The 18,030-nt window shown below is 47.0% G+C and overlaps 7 protein-coding genes across 7 annotated transcripts; 3 read left to right on the top strand and 4 right to left on the bottom strand.

Moving 5' to 3' along the window:
- Positions 1 to 71: 71 nt before the first annotated feature.
- N7533_004461 (putative arsenite efflux transporter ArsB-like) lies at positions 72 to 2,369 on the top strand (the record flags this gene model as incomplete). Its single annotated transcript, XM_057101111.1, has 4 exons — positions 72 to 147; positions 223 to 999; positions 1,031 to 1,959; positions 2,025 to 2,369. 4 exons carry the CDS (start codon positions 72 to 74, stop codon positions 2,367 to 2,369), a joined length of 2,127 nt encoding a protein of 708 aa, XP_056960741.1.
- A 797-nt stretch (positions 2,370 to 3,166) lies between these two features.
- On the top strand, positions 3,167 to 5,166 carry N7533_004460 (uncharacterized protein; the record flags this gene model as incomplete). Its single annotated transcript, XM_057101110.1, has 7 exons — positions 3,167 to 3,665; positions 3,758 to 3,855; positions 3,924 to 4,225; positions 4,280 to 4,541; positions 4,595 to 4,714; positions 4,771 to 4,871; positions 4,935 to 5,166. 7 exons carry the CDS (start codon positions 3,167 to 3,169, stop codon positions 5,164 to 5,166), a joined length of 1,614 nt encoding a protein of 537 aa, XP_056960740.1.
- Positions 5,167 to 5,309: 143 nt separating this feature from the next.
- On the bottom strand, positions 5,310 to 5,747 carry N7533_004459 (uncharacterized protein; the record flags this gene model as incomplete). The annotated part of the gene is made up of 1 exon (XM_057101109.1): positions 5,310 to 5,747. One exon carries the CDS (start codon positions 5,745 to 5,747, stop codon positions 5,310 to 5,312), a length of 438 nt encoding a protein of 145 aa, XP_056960739.1.
- Positions 5,748 to 8,102: 2,355 nt separating this feature from the next.
- On the bottom strand, positions 8,103 to 9,826 carry N7533_004458 (FAD-binding oxidoreductase; the record flags this gene model as incomplete). The annotated part of the gene is made up of 5 exons (XM_057101108.1): positions 8,103 to 8,607; positions 8,667 to 8,902; positions 8,953 to 9,298; positions 9,354 to 9,457; positions 9,524 to 9,826. 5 exons carry the CDS (start codon positions 9,824 to 9,826, stop codon positions 8,103 to 8,105), a joined length of 1,494 nt encoding a protein of 497 aa, XP_056960738.1.
- Positions 9,827 to 10,408: 582 nt separating this feature from the next.
- Positions 10,409 to 12,003, bottom strand: N7533_004457 (uncharacterized protein; the record flags this gene model as incomplete). The annotated part of the gene is made up of 8 exons (XM_057101107.1): positions 10,409 to 10,800; positions 10,863 to 10,930; positions 10,991 to 11,065; positions 11,130 to 11,431; positions 11,497 to 11,567; positions 11,623 to 11,659; positions 11,740 to 11,744; positions 11,814 to 12,003. The coding sequence occupies 8 exons, from the start codon at positions 12,001 to 12,003 to the stop codon at positions 10,409 to 10,411; spliced, it is 1,140 nt and encodes a 379-aa protein (XP_056960737.1).
- A 2,393-nt stretch (positions 12,004 to 14,396) lies between these two features.
- Positions 14,397 to 14,939, top strand: N7533_004456 (uncharacterized protein; the record flags this gene model as incomplete). The annotated part of the gene is made up of 2 exons (XM_057101106.1): positions 14,397 to 14,672; positions 14,709 to 14,939. The coding sequence occupies 2 exons, from the start codon at positions 14,397 to 14,399 to the stop codon at positions 14,937 to 14,939; spliced, it is 507 nt and encodes a 168-aa protein (XP_056960736.1).
- A 1,394-nt stretch (positions 14,940 to 16,333) lies between these two features.
- On the bottom strand, positions 16,334 to 17,366 carry lea1 (U2 snRNP complex subunit LEA1; the record flags this gene model as incomplete). Its single annotated transcript, XM_057101105.1, has 4 exons — positions 16,334 to 16,714; positions 16,786 to 17,046; positions 17,154 to 17,194; positions 17,288 to 17,366. 4 exons carry the CDS (start codon positions 17,364 to 17,366, stop codon positions 16,334 to 16,336), a joined length of 762 nt encoding a protein of 253 aa, XP_056960735.1.
- Between the last annotated feature and the right edge of the window lie 664 nt (positions 17,367 to 18,030).

Below are 18,030 nucleotides of genomic sequence, written 5' to 3'. Positions count from 1 at the left end.
ACGGGTTTCCTCACGCGACAAACCTCTCATCCTGTTCAACGCCCACGGGTGTGAGGGAAAACTATCTGGCCATGGCCGAAAGCCTGGATACCGAACAAATCAAAGATTGGCGATCGATAATCACTCTAATTATTTTTGTTCTCACTAGTAAGTTGTTGCAACTGTCGCAAATTGATTTTGAATGACACTGATCATGGATTTTTTTTTACTTCCCTCGCATAGATATCGTGGTACTTTTTCCTTTCCACATCCCGTTCTACATTCCCCGATGGCTTCATAACGCAGTCCTGGATGGATTGGCGGCTCTTCGAATCATACGTCGTCGCGAAATCCCCCAGAATCATGACAAGCCGACTCTGCTCGTGCGACTCAACCTGCCTCTGAACTTTATCACCGCGCCGTTAATAGCGGACTTGTTTCTACTCGCAATTTTGGCTATTGGGCGACAGGAAGTGCATGATGGAACTGTCGGCGCAGATGGGATCTCACCTATCGACATTTTAGTCTTCTTTCTTACGTTGGCTTATATCGCTATTTCGATCGACGCCTCTGGCCTTATCCGATATCTGGCTTTCAAGGTACTCCAAAAAGGTGACGGGGTGGGCCATCGACTTTTCTTCTATCTCTACACATTCTTTTTCGCACTGGGGAGCTTTATCGGAAATGACCCTATCATTTTGTCAGGCACGGCCTTCCTCGCTTACATGACACGCGTGTCTAGCAATATCGTTCATCCAAGAGCTTGGATACACAGCCAATTCGCCATCGCTAATATCGCATCTGCGATCCTGGTGTCCTCCAACCCGACAAATTTGGTTCTGGCGGGCGCCTTCAACATCAAATTCCTTGTGTACACAGTGAACATGATCGTACCGGTAGTGGTGACTGCTATCGTGGTCTTCCCATTCCTGCTTTATATCATTTTCGCCGATGAATCTTTGATTCCGGTAACCATTGAAATGCATGAGCTACCGGAGGAAGCCAGGGGCAAACCCCCCAGTGAATCCAAATATCCCCCATGCCAGGGGAGGTGCCGAAGAAGAAGAGGAAGAGGAGGCGAATGAAGGAAATGGAACGCTTCTCTCTTTGGAGGAAATCATGAACCCTTTTTTGGACAAGGGAGGTGCGGCTTTCGGCGCCGTCATCATGGCTGCGACCCTCATCACTCTCCTTGCTATCAATGCCGCTAGCAATTCCGGCCATGACCGCCCGGTCTTTTGGGTTACACTACCTGCCGCTTTTGTGATGTTCTGTTGGGATCTTGGGACTGGTTGGATTCATCGACATGAGACGCGCCGGATTGCCGCTGTGGGCCGACAGCAACACGAAGCCGTCAAGGCCGAGCGTGAACATCGGAAGTCGCTTCGAAATTCCCCAGAACAAAATGCCCAGGAGAGCACTGAAGAACGGCAGCCTATAGCAACCGACTTCTTCTCGAAGAGTTTGAAGATCACCACCCCAAGTGATGCTATAAAACTCAGCATCGACACAAAAGCTTCGCATGACTGCCACGAAACATCCCTTCCAGCACCGATTTTAGGTGAAAAGGAGCCGTTCCCTGAAGTACAATCTCCAAGTTCAGTCTCAAAGACTAGTGGAGAACTGAATGACGCGACTCGATCAGAAAAGAATAAAACACATAGTATTATCAATGGTATAGACTCCGAAAAGCGTGCCGGCAGATTCCAAGAGGAGCCAAACCAACCAACCACCCTAGTGTCGCTTTGTGAAAATGCCTATGTCTGGCTACAGGAGACATTTCCAACCGTCACAGTCGTGCTCTCACATCTTCCTTTTCCACTGGTTCCTTTCGCCTTCGCCATGTTTGTACTCGTACAAGCTTTGGTTACGAAAGGATGGGTTCCTGTATTTGCCTATGGATGGGACCATTGGGTTGAGAAGACCGGAACAGTCGGTGCTGTTGGTGGTATGGGCTTTTTATCTGCGATCCTTTGCAATGTGAGTCTTCCATCATACATGAAGCTTCTCTCTCGTGGTTGACTAACAAGTGATCAAAAAACTAGTTTGCCGGGACAAATATTGGCACGACAATTCTCCTCTCTCGGGTCGTTCAAGCCTGGAAAGAAATCCACATTGTCAGCGGTATTCCGATCAGTGACCGCACCTTCTGGGCTACGGTTTATAGCATGGCACTTGGTGTGAACTTTGGCGCGTTCAGCACGGCTTTCAGTGCGTCGTTAGCTGGTCTTTTGTGGCGCGATATTCTCGCAAGAAAATACATTCGTGTGGGTAGCATCGAGTTTGCGCGCGTCAACCTTCCTATCATCGCGATCGCAATGGCGGTTGGATGTACCGTTTTGATCGGGGAGGTTTACATAATGAGAAAAGAAACACCATATGATGCTTGAAGTGAGGATTCGGGATGGAGGAAACCATAGTAGTGCTGTTATGATATATGATAGATGAAGCATGAATTGAAATTCCAGGTCGGATCTTCTTGCCGAATGCCTCCAAATGATTCATCATACCTAGGTATCTAGGTAGGTACTCCAGGGCTTCGCACATCTAAGTTCTACTAATTTATTCATGGATGTCAGCTAAGCTTGGCAGCAACTTGAAAATGATCGAGTCGCCCCTGGTAAATTCCAAAAAAATACTTAGGAAGCCGGGCACTATTTCTGCGGCTTACAAACTCAAATAATTTCTCCAAAAGCTTGCTTTGAGTTATAACTTTGAAAAATTCTCGAGATGTTCGTTGGCGCGCTGCTACCCTACTGTGGTAGGTATTTAATGCACCGTCCACGGGTTTCGGTAGAACCTCGGCAACGATTTAACCTTGGAAGCTGATGAGCCAAGTACAATCACAGCCAAGACCCGTCTTGATTCAGCCTGAATAGTATTTACTAAAGGAGGAAGTATCATGTATGATCTTATCAAATTCATCCGGACTTGATTTATTGGTGGAAATAATTGTCTGGGGTTGAAATCTGGGGGCTCTTGGTGCGGGGAAAGCACGTAGTGTGGGGGCAGACCTCATCCTTCAAGAACCTATTGCCATTTAATTTGCTATGCCTTGGATTTAAATGAAGATTTAAAGAAAGTCGAAAAAATCGTTTTTAAGTCACTAGGCTTGTCCGAGTCTGAATCCAACTTTCACCTTTCAACTTACCCCCTCTTAGAGCTCATTTAATACCCGGATACAGCCATGACGGCGAACAATTCGGCATCTGATACCATATTGCCGGTCCCTGAAGAATCTCCAAATCTCCAATCCTCATCTGGAAAACAGGTTGCTCATTTCCTTGATAGCGTAAATAATGGCGACGATAATCGCAACTTCACATTTGAGGAGGAGAAACAGGTTTTACGACGAATCGACATGCGTGTCTTGCCCTTACTACTAGGCGCTTACTTCTTTCAACAGCTTGACAAATCGTGTTTATCTTATGTATCGATATTTGGACTAGTTGAGGATACGCATCTCGTCGGCCAGCAGTACTCATGGCTGGGTTCGATCTTATACCTTGCCCAACTTGTGATGCAGCCCTTGGCAGCTGTTTTGCTTGTAAAAGCGCCCACGGGTAAGGTCATTGGGACCGCAGTATTTCTATGGGGAAGTGCTCTCACTATCACAGCCGCTTGTACGGAGTTTAAAAGCTTACTTGCAATGCGTTTCATTCTTGGGTCTTTTGAATCTATGATCGGTACGTTTTCATATTCTCTCCACAATTTTCGCCTTGGTCTACGAGGGCCACCTAGCTTGAGTAAATGCTGATGCAAGTTCCTCATTATACAGCACCATCTTGTATCGCTGTAACACAAATGTGGTGGCGCCGGAGCGAACAGACACTACGTGCAGCACTATGGAACGGTATGAACGGCCTCACTTTCATCGTAAGTCGATCTGACAGCTTTTAAATTCGCATTGCCTTTCACCTACCATAATTAACATCCTATCACAGATTGGAAGCCTGTTCACATATGGCCTTGGCCATATAAAGAGTGATACTCTTCACTCGTATCAAATAATCTTCATGTTTTGCGGGCTTTTAACAGTCCTATATTCCGCATTCGTGTTGTTATTGATGCCTGATTCTCCAATGGAGGCGAAATGCTTGAGTGACCGAGAGAAGTTTATCGCTGTTCAACGTCTACGCGCTAATCAGATGGGCATTGTGTCGAGACAATGGCGTTGGGACCACGTTTTGGAAACCTTCTATGACCTCAAGACTTGGGGCTGGTTCTTTCTCATTATTGCCATATCGTAAGTTGCCTTTTGTTCACTCATGAGATACACTATCTGACAGTATTGTCAAAGAATCCCGAGCGGTGGTATCAGCAGCTTTGGTAGCCTCATTGTCAAATCATTTGGCTATACCAGCTTCCAATCAATCCTGTTTAATCTCCCGTTCGGAGCCATTCAGATAGTTGCAATCATTGGAGGCGGATGGGTGGCCACCCGTTTCAAGACTAAAGGGCTGGTAATTGTGTTTTTCGCGATTCTTCCGGCAATCGGTACAATTATCATGCTTGTCACTCCACGGCACAACAAGGGTGTTCTTCTCTTCGGCTACTACCTGGTGAGCTTGTAGGATTTCGTCAAACTCAAGAATTTGTGCTGATTGTTCCATAGGTATCCACGATGGCAGCCATCACACCTATGATTTACACATGGGAGGCACAAAATACGGCTGGTGATACCAAGAGGAAGTGTACATCAGCGGTTGTCCTCGTAGGAATGTGCACTGGAAATGTAACTACCCACTTTATAAGCCATGAGCTCTCCATTTCTAACCATTGATTTGCTAGGTTATTGGCCCTCAACTATACTCACCTTCGCAGGCCCCGGAGTATCGACCAGGTTTAATCGCTAACTTGATCATGTTTGTCGTGGTGGCAATTTTTGCAATGTAAGTACATCCCTTCAAGTTGTTGAACAGTAATATCTTCATAATTCTAACCTCTCATGGTAGTCTCATGGATCTCTATCTAGTCTTTCTCAATAAGAGACACTCCCGACAAAGAGAAGCTCTCGGCAAGTCGGCAGTTGTCGTTGATGAGTCAATGATGACAAAACATAAAATTGAGACGAACAAAGCCGTTGAGTTGGAGGATATCAATGAGAGTCCTGATCTGAGTGTGGCCGACAATGGGTTTTCAGACATGACAGATCTCCAAAACGAGGATTTTATCTACGTTTATTAAATTTCAGTACCAATACACTCCAGTTGGCCCAGGATTTTGGTATCCTATTCGAAACTCTATTTGGTACTTAAATATGATGATGACTTTTGCCAAATATTGCTGTCTAGTACTAGTAGCACTTCTAGTAGTAGTATGCCAGGCAGTCAAATATTGCCAACCCAAGTATATTGCGCAGAAGAAGAGATAACCAGATTTCGAAAAGCAGTGGCTTGCTGAATACCCATGACATTGGAGATGAGATCCAAACAGTCGAACACAAAGTCGGAGGTGGGAGATGGGTATAGTTGCGCAAGTGCTGCGACCGTCAGAGGCCAGAGGAGGACAAAAGCACCATGAGAATCTCTTACGGCTGGTTCAAGATGCGGAGAGTCACGGTGCTCCTGATTAAGTAGGCCGAGAATATATGGAACACTGCAGCATATGTCTTCAGAGATTTGTGCCATCTGGCTTCGAGCCCTTAAACATTGTGCTCTAGCATCCTTATAGCCGGGAGAGTCATCAGTAAGCGTCGCTTGAGGACGTAAGTGTGTTAAAATCATATCCGAAATTTGAAACTTTGTGATGCGATATTCGTTCCACATATTTGCCACCCAGAACTTCGAATATTTGTAAGAGTATGATCTGTATGGGCGGAGTGTATGGCGAGGCGATATCTGAAATGACGTTGGCGTCGAGACGGAGTCATAGTGGCAACTTGGGGAAATGTTGCTAATCCATTCTTCGAGCTCAGATTCAATGGAATTTAAGTCGCGCAAAGTGCTTTGCAAGTCAGCCATTTCCCCGATGTCAATCTTTTGGCGAACGCTTGCCAAATTGGCGCTTATTGCTGTGAGGTCACGCAAGGCAGCACTATGAGGATCACGGGTGGTTGATGCTATCTGGTTGGAAAATTTGAGTATCACCGGCGGTATGGGTAATTTGCGACAGATACAGCAGGTAACCTGAGCGCTTGAATTAGCTTCGCCAATGGCCTTTTCTAAAGGTGAAACGGGCCATTACAATTGCATTTCTTAGACAGTAGAACATTTCAGGCGAGGATGTTTTTGAAAGACTATCGCGTTCCCGTGATTCCAAGAGATTCGAAGCACCAATAATATGGTTTAAACAGTCCTCGATAGATTTTCTTTCCTGGCCAACGATCATCTGTATTCTCGTTTTTAGCACTGTGCTCTCGTTTGATCTCAGCTTAATAATGAGCTCACCTCGAAAATGGACAACAAGAAAATCGCAATCAAGGTCGAATCTTCCTTTATTTGTTCAGTATCACGTATGGCCGTGCTAACTAGGTTGAGTGTTGTAACATAATCATCGCTCGCTGATTCTCTCAAAGTATTTGACTGGTGAAGATTGGCAAGCGACGCCTTCCCAACGGCTGTAATGCCGGCCAACAAAGCTTGCTCACCCAATGGTGCGTTCGAAGAGTCTACCTTATAATTAAATGAGCCTTCAACCAAAGCGGAAGCACCGACCCAGTCAAATACTTCGAAAAAATAACACGTCGCTCTGTCTTGGACATCCACCATAAATATACCGATGGGTAACAAGAATAATTCGCCTCTCTGAGCGAGTTTGTTTGTCGCCAGAGTCTTTTCAAACGATTCCTCCATGAGTGATCTTTGTGTACGGCGACCGACCGATGGCGAAGAGTGATTTGTGGCTTTCGTTCGCTGGGCGACTATCTGACTTTCATCTCGAAACCGGAGGGCCAGCTGGTCTCGATATCCGGGGCATTGACGACCCGATTTAATGCATCGAGTGCAGGAAGGCTGCTGGAGATCACACTTTCCGTAAAATAAACGAATTAGCAACCAAGTATCGATAGATCTGGAGATGAAGAGGAGCGGACCTTGATTTTGCGTGTCCGGCATTCTCCACATGCCTGACTGATAACCCTTGAAGTGGACATTTTGACCACTTAACATCCGGAGCCCTGGAGACTGAAAATATTTGGCCTCTCTTCAAATGAGAGGATAAAAGGAAGAGGTAGATACCAATCCTCTTTCGAAGGCTAGGCGTTTAGACCCGGGGCAGATTCTATGGGTTCCTGTCGGGTCTCCACATCCTTCTATTGAATTGAAGAGATAGCCGTGGCTGAATATTTGACAATGAAGCTTTGAGGGGAGAGTCATGTTGAAGAATTAGCTTCAGCTGAGAATTGACCGGGCTATGTATCAACATTGAACCTGGATTTGGACAGTGTTCAAGATCCAAACAGGGCTGTAGTTGCGAAGAAAGGTCTGACCGGCGTTCTAGATCGATCATCTTCGCTCATTGGCTAGCCCGCTTAATGAAGCGGCCCCCATGGTTGTAGGGCTGGCCAGTAGAGAAGGAGAACGCCAGTCCGACATATCTTCTCCATCACCTCGGACATAGCCGGTGAATGTGCTCCAGATTAGATACTGGCCCCTCCTTTCTCACGTCATTCGTAGCCAATTTGATTATATTCAACGGTGTCTTTTCAACAAAACTACTAGTAGTACTATACTCACGCTCGCCTACCGATGACAAAAATACAGGTACCTAAGTATGAAGAGTGATATTTCAGTGCTAGAGAACATGATATGATTGTCTATGGTTGTTTTCTATTTTGCAAGTGAAAGCCTGAAAGATATTTTCACGTTCAAAGCTGTCCAAGTTCTTTTGCCAAAAATAGCTTTTGACTGATTTGAGCACGGCTGTGGGACCATCCGCCTCCGCGGGTTTGGGTCGAAATCCTTATTATCCGCAACGCTTTTCTTCAACACGCGACATTCTCTTGACTGAGGGATATTTGTGCTGCTAAAATTGAATTTCCCGAAATGTGGCTATTATTATTTAGTGGATATCACACGCCACAATATTGTGGCCATAGAAAAGTGGGCGTGTGTGCCTTGGCTGTGCAAGTGGCTGTGCTGGTGGGGGTCCACTTCCTAGGACCTGGGCATTCAATGCGACTATCAATAAATCTTGAATCCTCCGGGCATCAAGTTCTGGAAGACACCGTGCGGATCGTACTTTTGCGCGATCGAGATCAGCTTCTGGTGGTTCTTCGCACCATATCCAGGGAAGATCGACTGGAATCCAGCAGCGTCACCCATATAGTTGAAGGGGTCATAGAGACCAGCCTTCTGGGTAGCATTGTTGATCGCATAAGTGGTTTCCTCCACCCACTTAGCAACGATATCGTCGTATGCTGATCCGATCCACTCGACAACCTCGGCATAGCAGAGGTAAATTTTGGAGGAATCCAGACCGAGCGCATTTCCACCATTGGCCTCAGATGCCTTGATCCAGTCGGCACCAATGGGCTGCCAATCCAGCTGAATCGTGGAGAGATTGGCGGTGGGAATCTGCTTGTACAGCTTAGGAAGTTGGTTGAAGAAAGTGGTGTTGATAATGCTGATGCCCTGATGAAGTTCCTTATAGGAGGCACCCGTCACGGTTCCAGCAACGAAAACATCACTACAGTGTGTATGATTAGCCAAATTCTTTGTGCAGAAATACTGAGGTTCTAGTCTTACTTGATACCTTCCACGACCATCTCCCCAGTCTCGGCTGCAAACTCAGCAACAGTCTTAAAGCCGACCGTGCTGCTCACAGACGGGATATCGGTGAAGGGCTTGAAAATATCGGGGTAGCTTTCGGTCTCGCTGTCATAAAAGAGGATTACCGAGGCCAGGGTCGAGTCACCGGGCACGAGAGCAGGGACGATGTGAGTCTTTGGGTCGGAGATGTTGGAAGCGTATGTCGCAGCGGCCTGGTATATTGTTAGAAGAGAGCGTAACTATTGAATGATGGGCGACTTACAGCCAGGAAGCGATCGACATATTGAGCCGCGACAGTGTGAGCACCGGCCCAGACCTTACGTGATTTAATCGTCTCAATATCGAAGCGGGTGACCAGACCGAAGTTGCTGCTACCGCCCTTCAAGGCCCAGAAGAGATCGGCGTTACTTGACTTGTTTGCTTGCACGACAGAACCATCGGCCAGAACGACCTCGTAGTTCACGACTGTGTCACATCCAAAGCCGACCTGGTTGCCGTAGAAGTTGACGCCTCCGGCGAGAAGCAGGCCAGGAACACCGACAGGGCCGAGACGACCACCTGCGGCTGTCAGGTCGTGTTTAGCGAGGAAAGCATAAACGTCCTGCCATCTAGCACAAAATCAGCCATGGTCTTCATTGTGGAGAAGCAATATGAATGTCCTACCTGTATGCGGGGCCAACCGAGACGATGGACTGATCGGCGTTCAATTGCAGAGTGGTGAGATTCGACATGACCACAAGCACTCCCCCATCAATGTTATTTGCGCCCTAAAAACAGTTAGCAGCCGCACCTCATGCTAACTGAGACCAGAGCTCTTGGGCGTGGGGACAAACCTTGATACCCATGTGGCCGCCACCACGCACAGCAAACTCGCCATTGGCTTGAACAAGCGCCTCCAATCCTTCAGCGAGTTGCTCGGTAGATTGCGGACGAAAGACGCATCCTGGAGATAAGATCTCGGTATTGGACCAGAAGTTCTTTGCTTCATACTTGTAGACCTCGGTGTTCCGAGAGAAAACCGAATCTCCAAGGGGCTTCGTCAAGGCACGGCAACCTGCGCTGACCGACGGTGTCGAGTTGGCCGCGACTGTAGCAAGGCCACCCGCTAGGGATAGAGCAACAGAACCTATGCGCATGATGGGCTAGACAAACGATATTGTTGTGAACAACAAGATGTGTGCCATGGGGAAAAATACAACGGTTCGGCAGCCACGGGGTTTCTCTCGCAATGGCCGACCCTTACTCGAATAGGCAGTTTCGCCTGTCCTCTACAGCACGACGCTGTCTAGCTCCGATTACCCGGTTTAATTCCGGCGCTGATTTGGAACGGATGAATTGGTCTGTGGGGACAATCCACTTAGTGCATTGAGTGGTGGAACAAGGCCACGGAAATTGCGATAAACACCTACCGACACGTGAATTTGGTGCATAAAACTCAAAACTGCGGCTAGCCATGCAGAAAGTCAATTTGTTTGAACAGGTTCCTGGCGGTATATCTTCGGTAAGCGAAATCCATGAATCATGTTTGCCAGGGGGGTTTTCCTGGCCAATGAAATTACTACAGGTTCCACTCTTTCAATGTCCATTTATTGAGGTCTGCTAGTTGGTCCTGATAGGGGGTATTATTTGTTGATCGTCAATATAAGTATATAATGTACATCTTCTGGATCCATTTGAGGAATAGAGTAATTGGGGTCCCCAGCAGTTCCTCTTTGGACTCATCGTGCAGAGCTGGATGAATTTTCCACGTCGAACTCGACTGTATGCACGATCTCGAGAGCTGCCTCCACCTCCTTGTTATGTCTTGCGGAACGCGGCGTCGATACTAGGATGTGTTCCTCGCTACCATTTTCGTGAGCCCCGTGGGTGGTAAGGGTTGCTGAGTATTGATTCTCGCCATTCGTAAAATCTGGACGGTCGCTCCGAGGAATCGAGGCAAGGGGGTGACCATACTTGCGAGGTCGCGATGAACCATATCCGCCTCCAGAGGAAAGGCCCAGCAGTCGGGGGAAATACCTTCGAATGAATGGCCGAATGGCCGTGATACAGCCACCGAATATTCCTAAATTTAGTTCAATCGTGCACCACATAAGCGCATCTGTCGTAACCCCTGTAGGACCGCATAGAGTCAGTAACAAGTCAAGAATAACGATAGTCGAAGGTGTGTCTCACAAGTCAGATCTGGGCTTTTGAGGAGCTTATAAAGTGTGACGAGGCGGATGCAACTGACGATACCGACACTGTAGTTATACTCGTTAATAGGATGACTCGGAATGTAAGATGTGAAGAATGTCACTCACAAGCAACCCATCGCGAGAATGACACCAACGGCAATCTTCTGCCGACTCGGCATCTGTAATCGGCGTAGCCATGGACTAGATAGATTATGTATTAGTATTTCATCCTCCCTGGTCAATGACTTCATCCGACACCACATACATTGGGACAATGACAGTTGCGAAATCCGTGAAGATACCCAGTCCGGCGTTGGCGAAGTAAAATACTGGTCGATTCATGCAATGCCCAGATGTTATACTTAGATCCCAGGCCTTGGCGACAGGGGTGCAACTGAGGATGTTGGCGAGAATGCTGGCCAGACTGTAGCCGGCCGCGATGAACACAATTGACCACACAGCGATGTGGAAGCTTCGACTAGGGAAGATGCGAAGATAGAATATGAGGACCGAGCATTTTGTGAAGCCTGTGGCAGCGCAGTATAAAATGGCTGCGATCACATTGAGCTATTGTCATCGCATTTCATTAGTATAGGATCGCTGATTTTCCAATGGCCGAGGACTTCACTAACCTTCATAAATTGGGGTGTCAGGTGGCTTAAAGGGACGTCCCACATGTGTTTTCCCAGGCCCCAATTCAGCACTGATATCAAGTCAGCAATGTGTTGCTGGAACAATATCTTCAACGGAGAACTTACTATCCATTGTCACACCAGTAAGCGCACAAGACAGCATCTATAGTAAGGCATCAGTAAAGACCCTTGTTTGTCACGGCGGATTGCCTTGTAGTAATCAAGGTCATGGCGGCGGCATACAAGAGCTGTAAGCATTAAGTCTGACCGCGCATATTAGAGACCAATCTCACGCAGTTGAAATGTTAGATACGCACAATCATCCCAGCGGAAACTGCGCACCACAAAGAGTCGAGTCCATGTTCGGACAATGAGAGCAATCAAGGCCAAAGGCAGGAAGACGGAATTCACAGCAATGAACTTCGTTGAGGCGTAATCCGGGTTGATAAAATTGGAAGTCTGGCCAGCCGGCGGCGGCATGGCCGGCGTGATCGTTTGGTCAGCCATACTGCTGGCTCATCGGACGAGACAGGCCATCCACAATTGAGAGGGGCCGTGAGGTAACCGACGCGAGGAGGGAAAGAGGCGCGGTTTAATATAACTTAGGGGAGGTAACCCTCAGCTGTCAATTACGTGAGGCGGAAAGGTTCCACGGGTCCCAAGATGTCAAGCCATCCGTGAAGGTTTTTCTGGAACCAGAGAAGCCTATAAATTGGCGTTGGACCATTGAACCTTGCATATGCTGAGCTAATTGCTCCGTACTCCATACGCCCTCCGTACAGCGTTCTCCGTGCATATTTTGGACCTTCTATGTATGTAATGTCTCGTGGAGAAACCCCCAGACGGATCCACCGAAGACCCAGTCGAGCAGAGAACCAAAAATTGGTTCAGTAAAAGGTCTGTGGACTAGAGACCAATTTCAATTTGGGATCAGATCTTACATGCTTGCTCTACCATATTTCTGCTATCTTCCTTTTGAGTTCATCGGGGAAGTGGACTCTCATTCCGCGCGGCGAGAACACCGCGACAGTCCTGTAACATCAGGGAATTTGGTCCCGGACTCGAGTCTGGGGGTTTCAAGAAGGCAACCTCCTGTCTCATTAGGAAAACCTTGCAAGGGAGCAGCGGAGAAGGTACTGTATCTGGTCTAGCAATCTGCGCGCCCTAGCCTTACGATCGCACTGCACTGAGGGGCGTTAGAAAATCCGAAAATCGCACCACCCCTGCCGCGGATCTCCAGGGGCGCCTAATGCGCTCGATGTCTCGATGTGCAATCCAAACCCAGCAATGATCTTCACGCCACGAATCATAGGTCTGCTTTGTTTGGATTGTCTGCATGAGCGGAGTACGCGGGACAGATCAGGACCGGTTTCTGTGCTTGTGTTCAATGTGTTCAGTGGGGAATTGGGTTTCAACTGCAGAATTCGAGGAACGGGGGAACGCCCATGAAAATATGGCCGCGATGAGAAATTAAGGTAGGTCGACTCGCCATGCAATATTCGGGATTTGGTGTGGTGGAGACGAGATACCCTAGTCGATCTGCAAGCCTTCTCCCTCCATTTTCCTTGGCAACGCCAGCCTCAATTGCTTCCAGATTAATCTATTAGGCGAGCGTGGCTGGAGAAAATACATTGATCAGGCGATATGAGGCTAGTTCGACATTAAATACCGATATCTCATCGCCGTATTTGGTTTTGATCAGCGCTTGCACTGTCCCAATGCCCATTGCTGCCGCGCTAGGAGGGTCAAAGCGTCCTGCTGGCGGAGAAAGCCGGCTTTCCAACTCCGGTGATATGTCCAGATGAATTCATACGAGTCCTTAACTCTATGCAATAGGCCTGCCCAGGTGATCCAATGTGGGTCCATGGGCATCAGCGAATAAATACCCGTGGTCTAGGTATGATCATTGCCAGTGTTTTCTAAGCGGCCAAAGAACCAAATGATCACCGTGACCTGGGTGGGGATGTATCACGCCTGGGCGCTTCAATATAGTATTTAAAGCCCTGGAGGGTGATAGTAAGTGGACACCCTTGACTTGGAAGTCGGTACTAGTTCAAGCTGGTATGTGATCACCCCCGGGCCCCTATCAGAATCACCTGGGTAGTAGGAACCTTGGAACCTGATAGCCCTGGAGGCGTTGCAAGTGTACTATTCAACTTGAAGTTAATTAGTACCCAGGTATTACCGAGGGAAGGAAGGGGCTTACTTACTGAATATAACTTCCAAAATTCGCATACCCCTAAGTCCCAAAATTCTGATGAATAGAGTCCCTAGTACGAGTAGTAAACAACCCCCAAACACCCTCATCTTGGCCTTAATACCTTCTATACTCTACTAATATCTTGCTCTTCCAAATTGATTTCTGATGATTATAACGTGACTAAAACTTGAATGGGCTAGGATAAAAAGCCTGTCTAAAATGTAACATGTTAACATGGACTGGCCTCTCCTTAGTAATGAATACTATACGACACCATGTTTATCTAGATCTGTGGGGGTTTCAATTACCGCTGCCCTAGTCAAAGGGCTACTACGAAGTACATAGTACTGCGACTAGTCGTAATTAAATTCCACGACGTCGCCAGTAAGCCTTGGAGTCTCTCAACAAAGGTCATCATCTTTGTGTGAACTCGAGTCTCAGGCTTGAACAAAGATCAAAGTAGTACCATTGTCTCAGTCAACCATTCTCCTACTTGAATAAAGGTCACAATGGTTTTCTTGTTAAAGTCACCAATTAGAACTTCACATACTTTTACCAGCCGTCTATAAGAGCGCAAGTATTTCCCAGATAACAAAAACTAGTCACCCTCACACACCATACATACATACCTACTAGGTATTGATACAAATTCACATACATACACCTGCCAAGATAGTACTAGTACTTATACACATACACCATGTCTCCGAGTCTTGATTCAGATAGCCAGTTCGCCGACCTGCAGAGCTACCTTGTTCTCGAGCTTTCTCATCGCGCTTGGGAAGTTGTTTCCGGTCCCCAAGAGGTTGCGGGAATTTTTTTGGACGGATTTCCAGAGGTACTAGCTTTATTGAAGAGTACTGGCGAGGAGGAGGCCCGTGCCATCGGTTGCTATATTCCGACTTGCTTTGGAGAGCGTATTGAACGTCTAAAAGAAGTTGCTAACAGATTGCGCGGCAATATTATAAGTGGTACTGTAGGTGGAAATGAAGCTGCTATTATTATAGTCCAGTTACAGGTTCATGTTAACAAACTAGCGATTGGTATTAATGGTTGTGGTTCTCCCTCACTTGCCATGGCAGATATGGCTAGACGGGTGGCTGATGTATACTATGAGACTCACCCTGATGCCCGAGAGAGTGGGTACGCTGGTCTATTTAATTCCGAGCCTTACATTGCTTGGATCCGTCTAGATGGCGCGAAGAAGAACTGCGATGCTTGCAACTCGAAGTGGGATGGTTGATCTGACTCGAATGTGTAACTGCCTCGTTTTGCTTCTTGGTCTATTTTTCTCTGTTATTGTTCTGCACTTATTGATGTTTATGACATTTCAAGTTTCTGTTGTCTAGCCGATTGTCTTAGAATTTACAATTTATTCCCCCAACTCTCTGCCAACTCCCCTGTAGCTTCCAAGTAGGCCAATTAGGTTACCCAGTACAGTCTCTACATCCTGAAATGCCGATTTGATTTTCAATTTCACGCAGCTTCTGAGACATAGGACGACACTTCATTCATTAAAGAGCCTATAAATTCAGAATGTCACATCTCTACTTGTAGATCTGTCGTTGGGCAGCGATGACGGTAAAAGTCGGTGGAACGAGCGCGAATTACTAGTAGTACTAGTAGTAAATCCCAGATCATTATCTTGTGCGATTTACTATATACCTAGGTACCGATGATTTCGTCAAATTCGCAGATAATATGCAAAATGCGACAAGTTCCAACATTGGAATAAGATAATTGGAAAGGTCGTTCCATCTATCAGATCGAGATCACCGCCAGTGATCTTTACAACTTGAGTTCAAGGTGACGATTGATTGATACTCCTGGTACTTACTAGTATTAATGGTGTTCACTCGTTAGATATGGTATACTAGTAGATCCTGTACTAATATAGTACTGACTCGGAGCAACTTGCTTGCTAAGAGGCTCCAACTTGGGACTCTACTGCACCGCGACATACCACCTGCTAGTAGCCGAGTCTGATCGGAGGAGCATGACCTTTAGGTTACCATACAATTGTCGTAGGAAGGATGATCACCTGACATCCATAGTATGGATGCTCAGGTGCTAGTATTGATAGCAAACCCTAGAATAGAAAAAATTGGTTGTCCTTTGAATGAGTCTTATCTAGTATCCTACGGGTAAATACATACTAGTAATGTGAATGAATACAGCCCTTCATAATTTGAAAGGGTTACAGAATCTGATACCTAGGTAGGGTGACGGTGACAAACTAGTCATGATGCACCATTTCATTGTCTCAGGACTTGCCCGTCAAGGCCATTCCACTCTCCTGGGAGAGGCGCCAGTCAAAAGGTTCGCATGAAGTCTATGTGGATAAGGGTAGAAGAAAATAAAGGTGTCACAACGCTTTTAGGGTATGAAAATCTAGCCCAATAATGCTAGTACTCAAAGTTTGGGAGGAAAAGAAGACCACACAAGCACCTACGACCAGAAAACGAATCCCAAATGCCACATGAAACCCAGATTCGATCAATCAAGACCAGTACAATGAGAATGCCCGATAACCATGACAGAGAAGGAAAGAGACGTAACCAAATCCAGTTGAAGTCCAGAACATAGAAAATGGATAAAATAAGAAGGATATGTTCAGAGAATGCAAATTCGCGACCATTACATTTGCATCTCCTTATCGCCATCTGCGTCGGTTACGCCGAGGGCTCCGCCCGGTATCCGTCCTTCGTTTAAATCCTTCTCCAACCGGGTGATCTCTTGCAAGCTCTTCGCGTTGCGGATCATGTCCTCCACGCGCTTCCTCTCTGCGTCGGTGAGTTTGACACGGATAGCCTTGTCGCCTGAAGTCTGGCCGGTGGCTGTGCTGGTGGAAGTGTCGAAGGTTCGAGATTTGGTGCCAATGATCTTTGTAGCGAGGGGGGTTGGTTCCTCGGTGGTTCCGAATAGTTCCTTTGCCTTTTCACGCTCCACGTCCTTCACTTTCTGGTAGTCCAAGAACCGTACGGAGGGGACTCGCCAGATGACCCAATAGCGGTAGTGCTGATTTGAAACTCGAAGTTAGAGGGGTGCCACAATTTGAAGCCGTAGGTTGCGGGGAAGAATGGACATACCTCCTTCCGCGTGATGGGGTTCTCCAACAGAATCAGATGTGTCAGGCGTGTCAGAGTCTTGAGAGAGTCGATATCTGCCAGTTCGGAGACATTGTTGGCTGTTAAGACAAGGGTTTGTAGGCTTGGAATTGACTGCCCGACGGTCGGCTGGATGTGATTGATTCTGTTGCGGGCAAGGAGAAGGGTGTGGAGGCGAGGGAAGAAGGGGAAGTTCCCAAGGGAAGATAGGTCGTTATCGGTGAGATCAATTGCATCTTGGTCCTACATGCTATTAGCTTCAAACGCGCTTCAAAGACATGAGTCCACAGATGACTCAAAGCAAAATATTGCACTGCTCAAAGCTCTGCATATCGTAGAGAAGCACTTACTTTGGCGATACCCAAGTTCTCGATCACGGGGATCTTGTGACCTACACGTCTCGCAATGCGCTGTTTAATCCCGCTCCTTGTATAAAAGTGTAGTACCTGTTCTTTTCAGGCAGGTGTGTGAAGGTCAAACGCACCTCGGAGATCCAGCTCGCGATCCTTGAGCGGATTAATGTATGAGAGAGAGTTCTGGATGAGCTCGACGGTCAAGCGCATAGTGGCGGTGCCTCGGAGCGAGGTGCAATTGGGAGAAAGGGTGATTATTCGAGCGTCGATTAGGTGAACATAAGTTGAGAGGTTTGAATGGGCCTTGAAATGGTGGCGCAAAGAACGAAAGCTGCAATGAATGGCGCAAGCTGTGTCGCAGTTTCTCCAATATCGACGAGTTCTGTCGGGCGGTGAACACTATCCTAAGGCACGTGACAACATTATAAGCATTGAGGTTACAAGGCATTCAGGACGTCTAATAATTTCAATAGCTATGATTTTTAAATCAATAACCCCACGGCTTTATAGGATCGCTTATTTAGAGGATAAAGGATACCAAAGCCCAGCAATTTACGCGCATACTTGGGCCCATCAAGTCTGCCCGCTCGCTACTGGTATCCATATGCATGATTGACTGCTACCTTATTCGAAAAAAAGAAAATAGAGATTAATGCTTGATTAGCAATGTATTAGTCTATATTCATTAAGCTTGTAACGGAACGTCAGTGGTACACCGCCATTACATCAAAATCGCCCGGATCAGATCGAAAGCACTGAAGACCAACCAATACTCCAGAGCACAGAGGCAAATATGGTACCAAGAATCGAAAGCATCAGCTGTTCACGCAGCAGCTCCCAAGAACGGAGCTCTGAAACAGAACAGAGAGGTAAG

This window comes from Penicillium manginii (assembly GCF_028828005.1).
Source record: "Penicillium manginii strain IBT 31320 chromosome Unknown utg000004l:1.0-7231830.0:1.0-7236170.0, whole genome shotgun sequence".
Lineage (NCBI taxonomy): Eukaryota > Fungi > Ascomycota > Eurotiomycetes > Eurotiales > Aspergillaceae > Penicillium > Penicillium manginii.
This window is presented reverse-complemented; position numbering and strand designations above follow the sequence as displayed.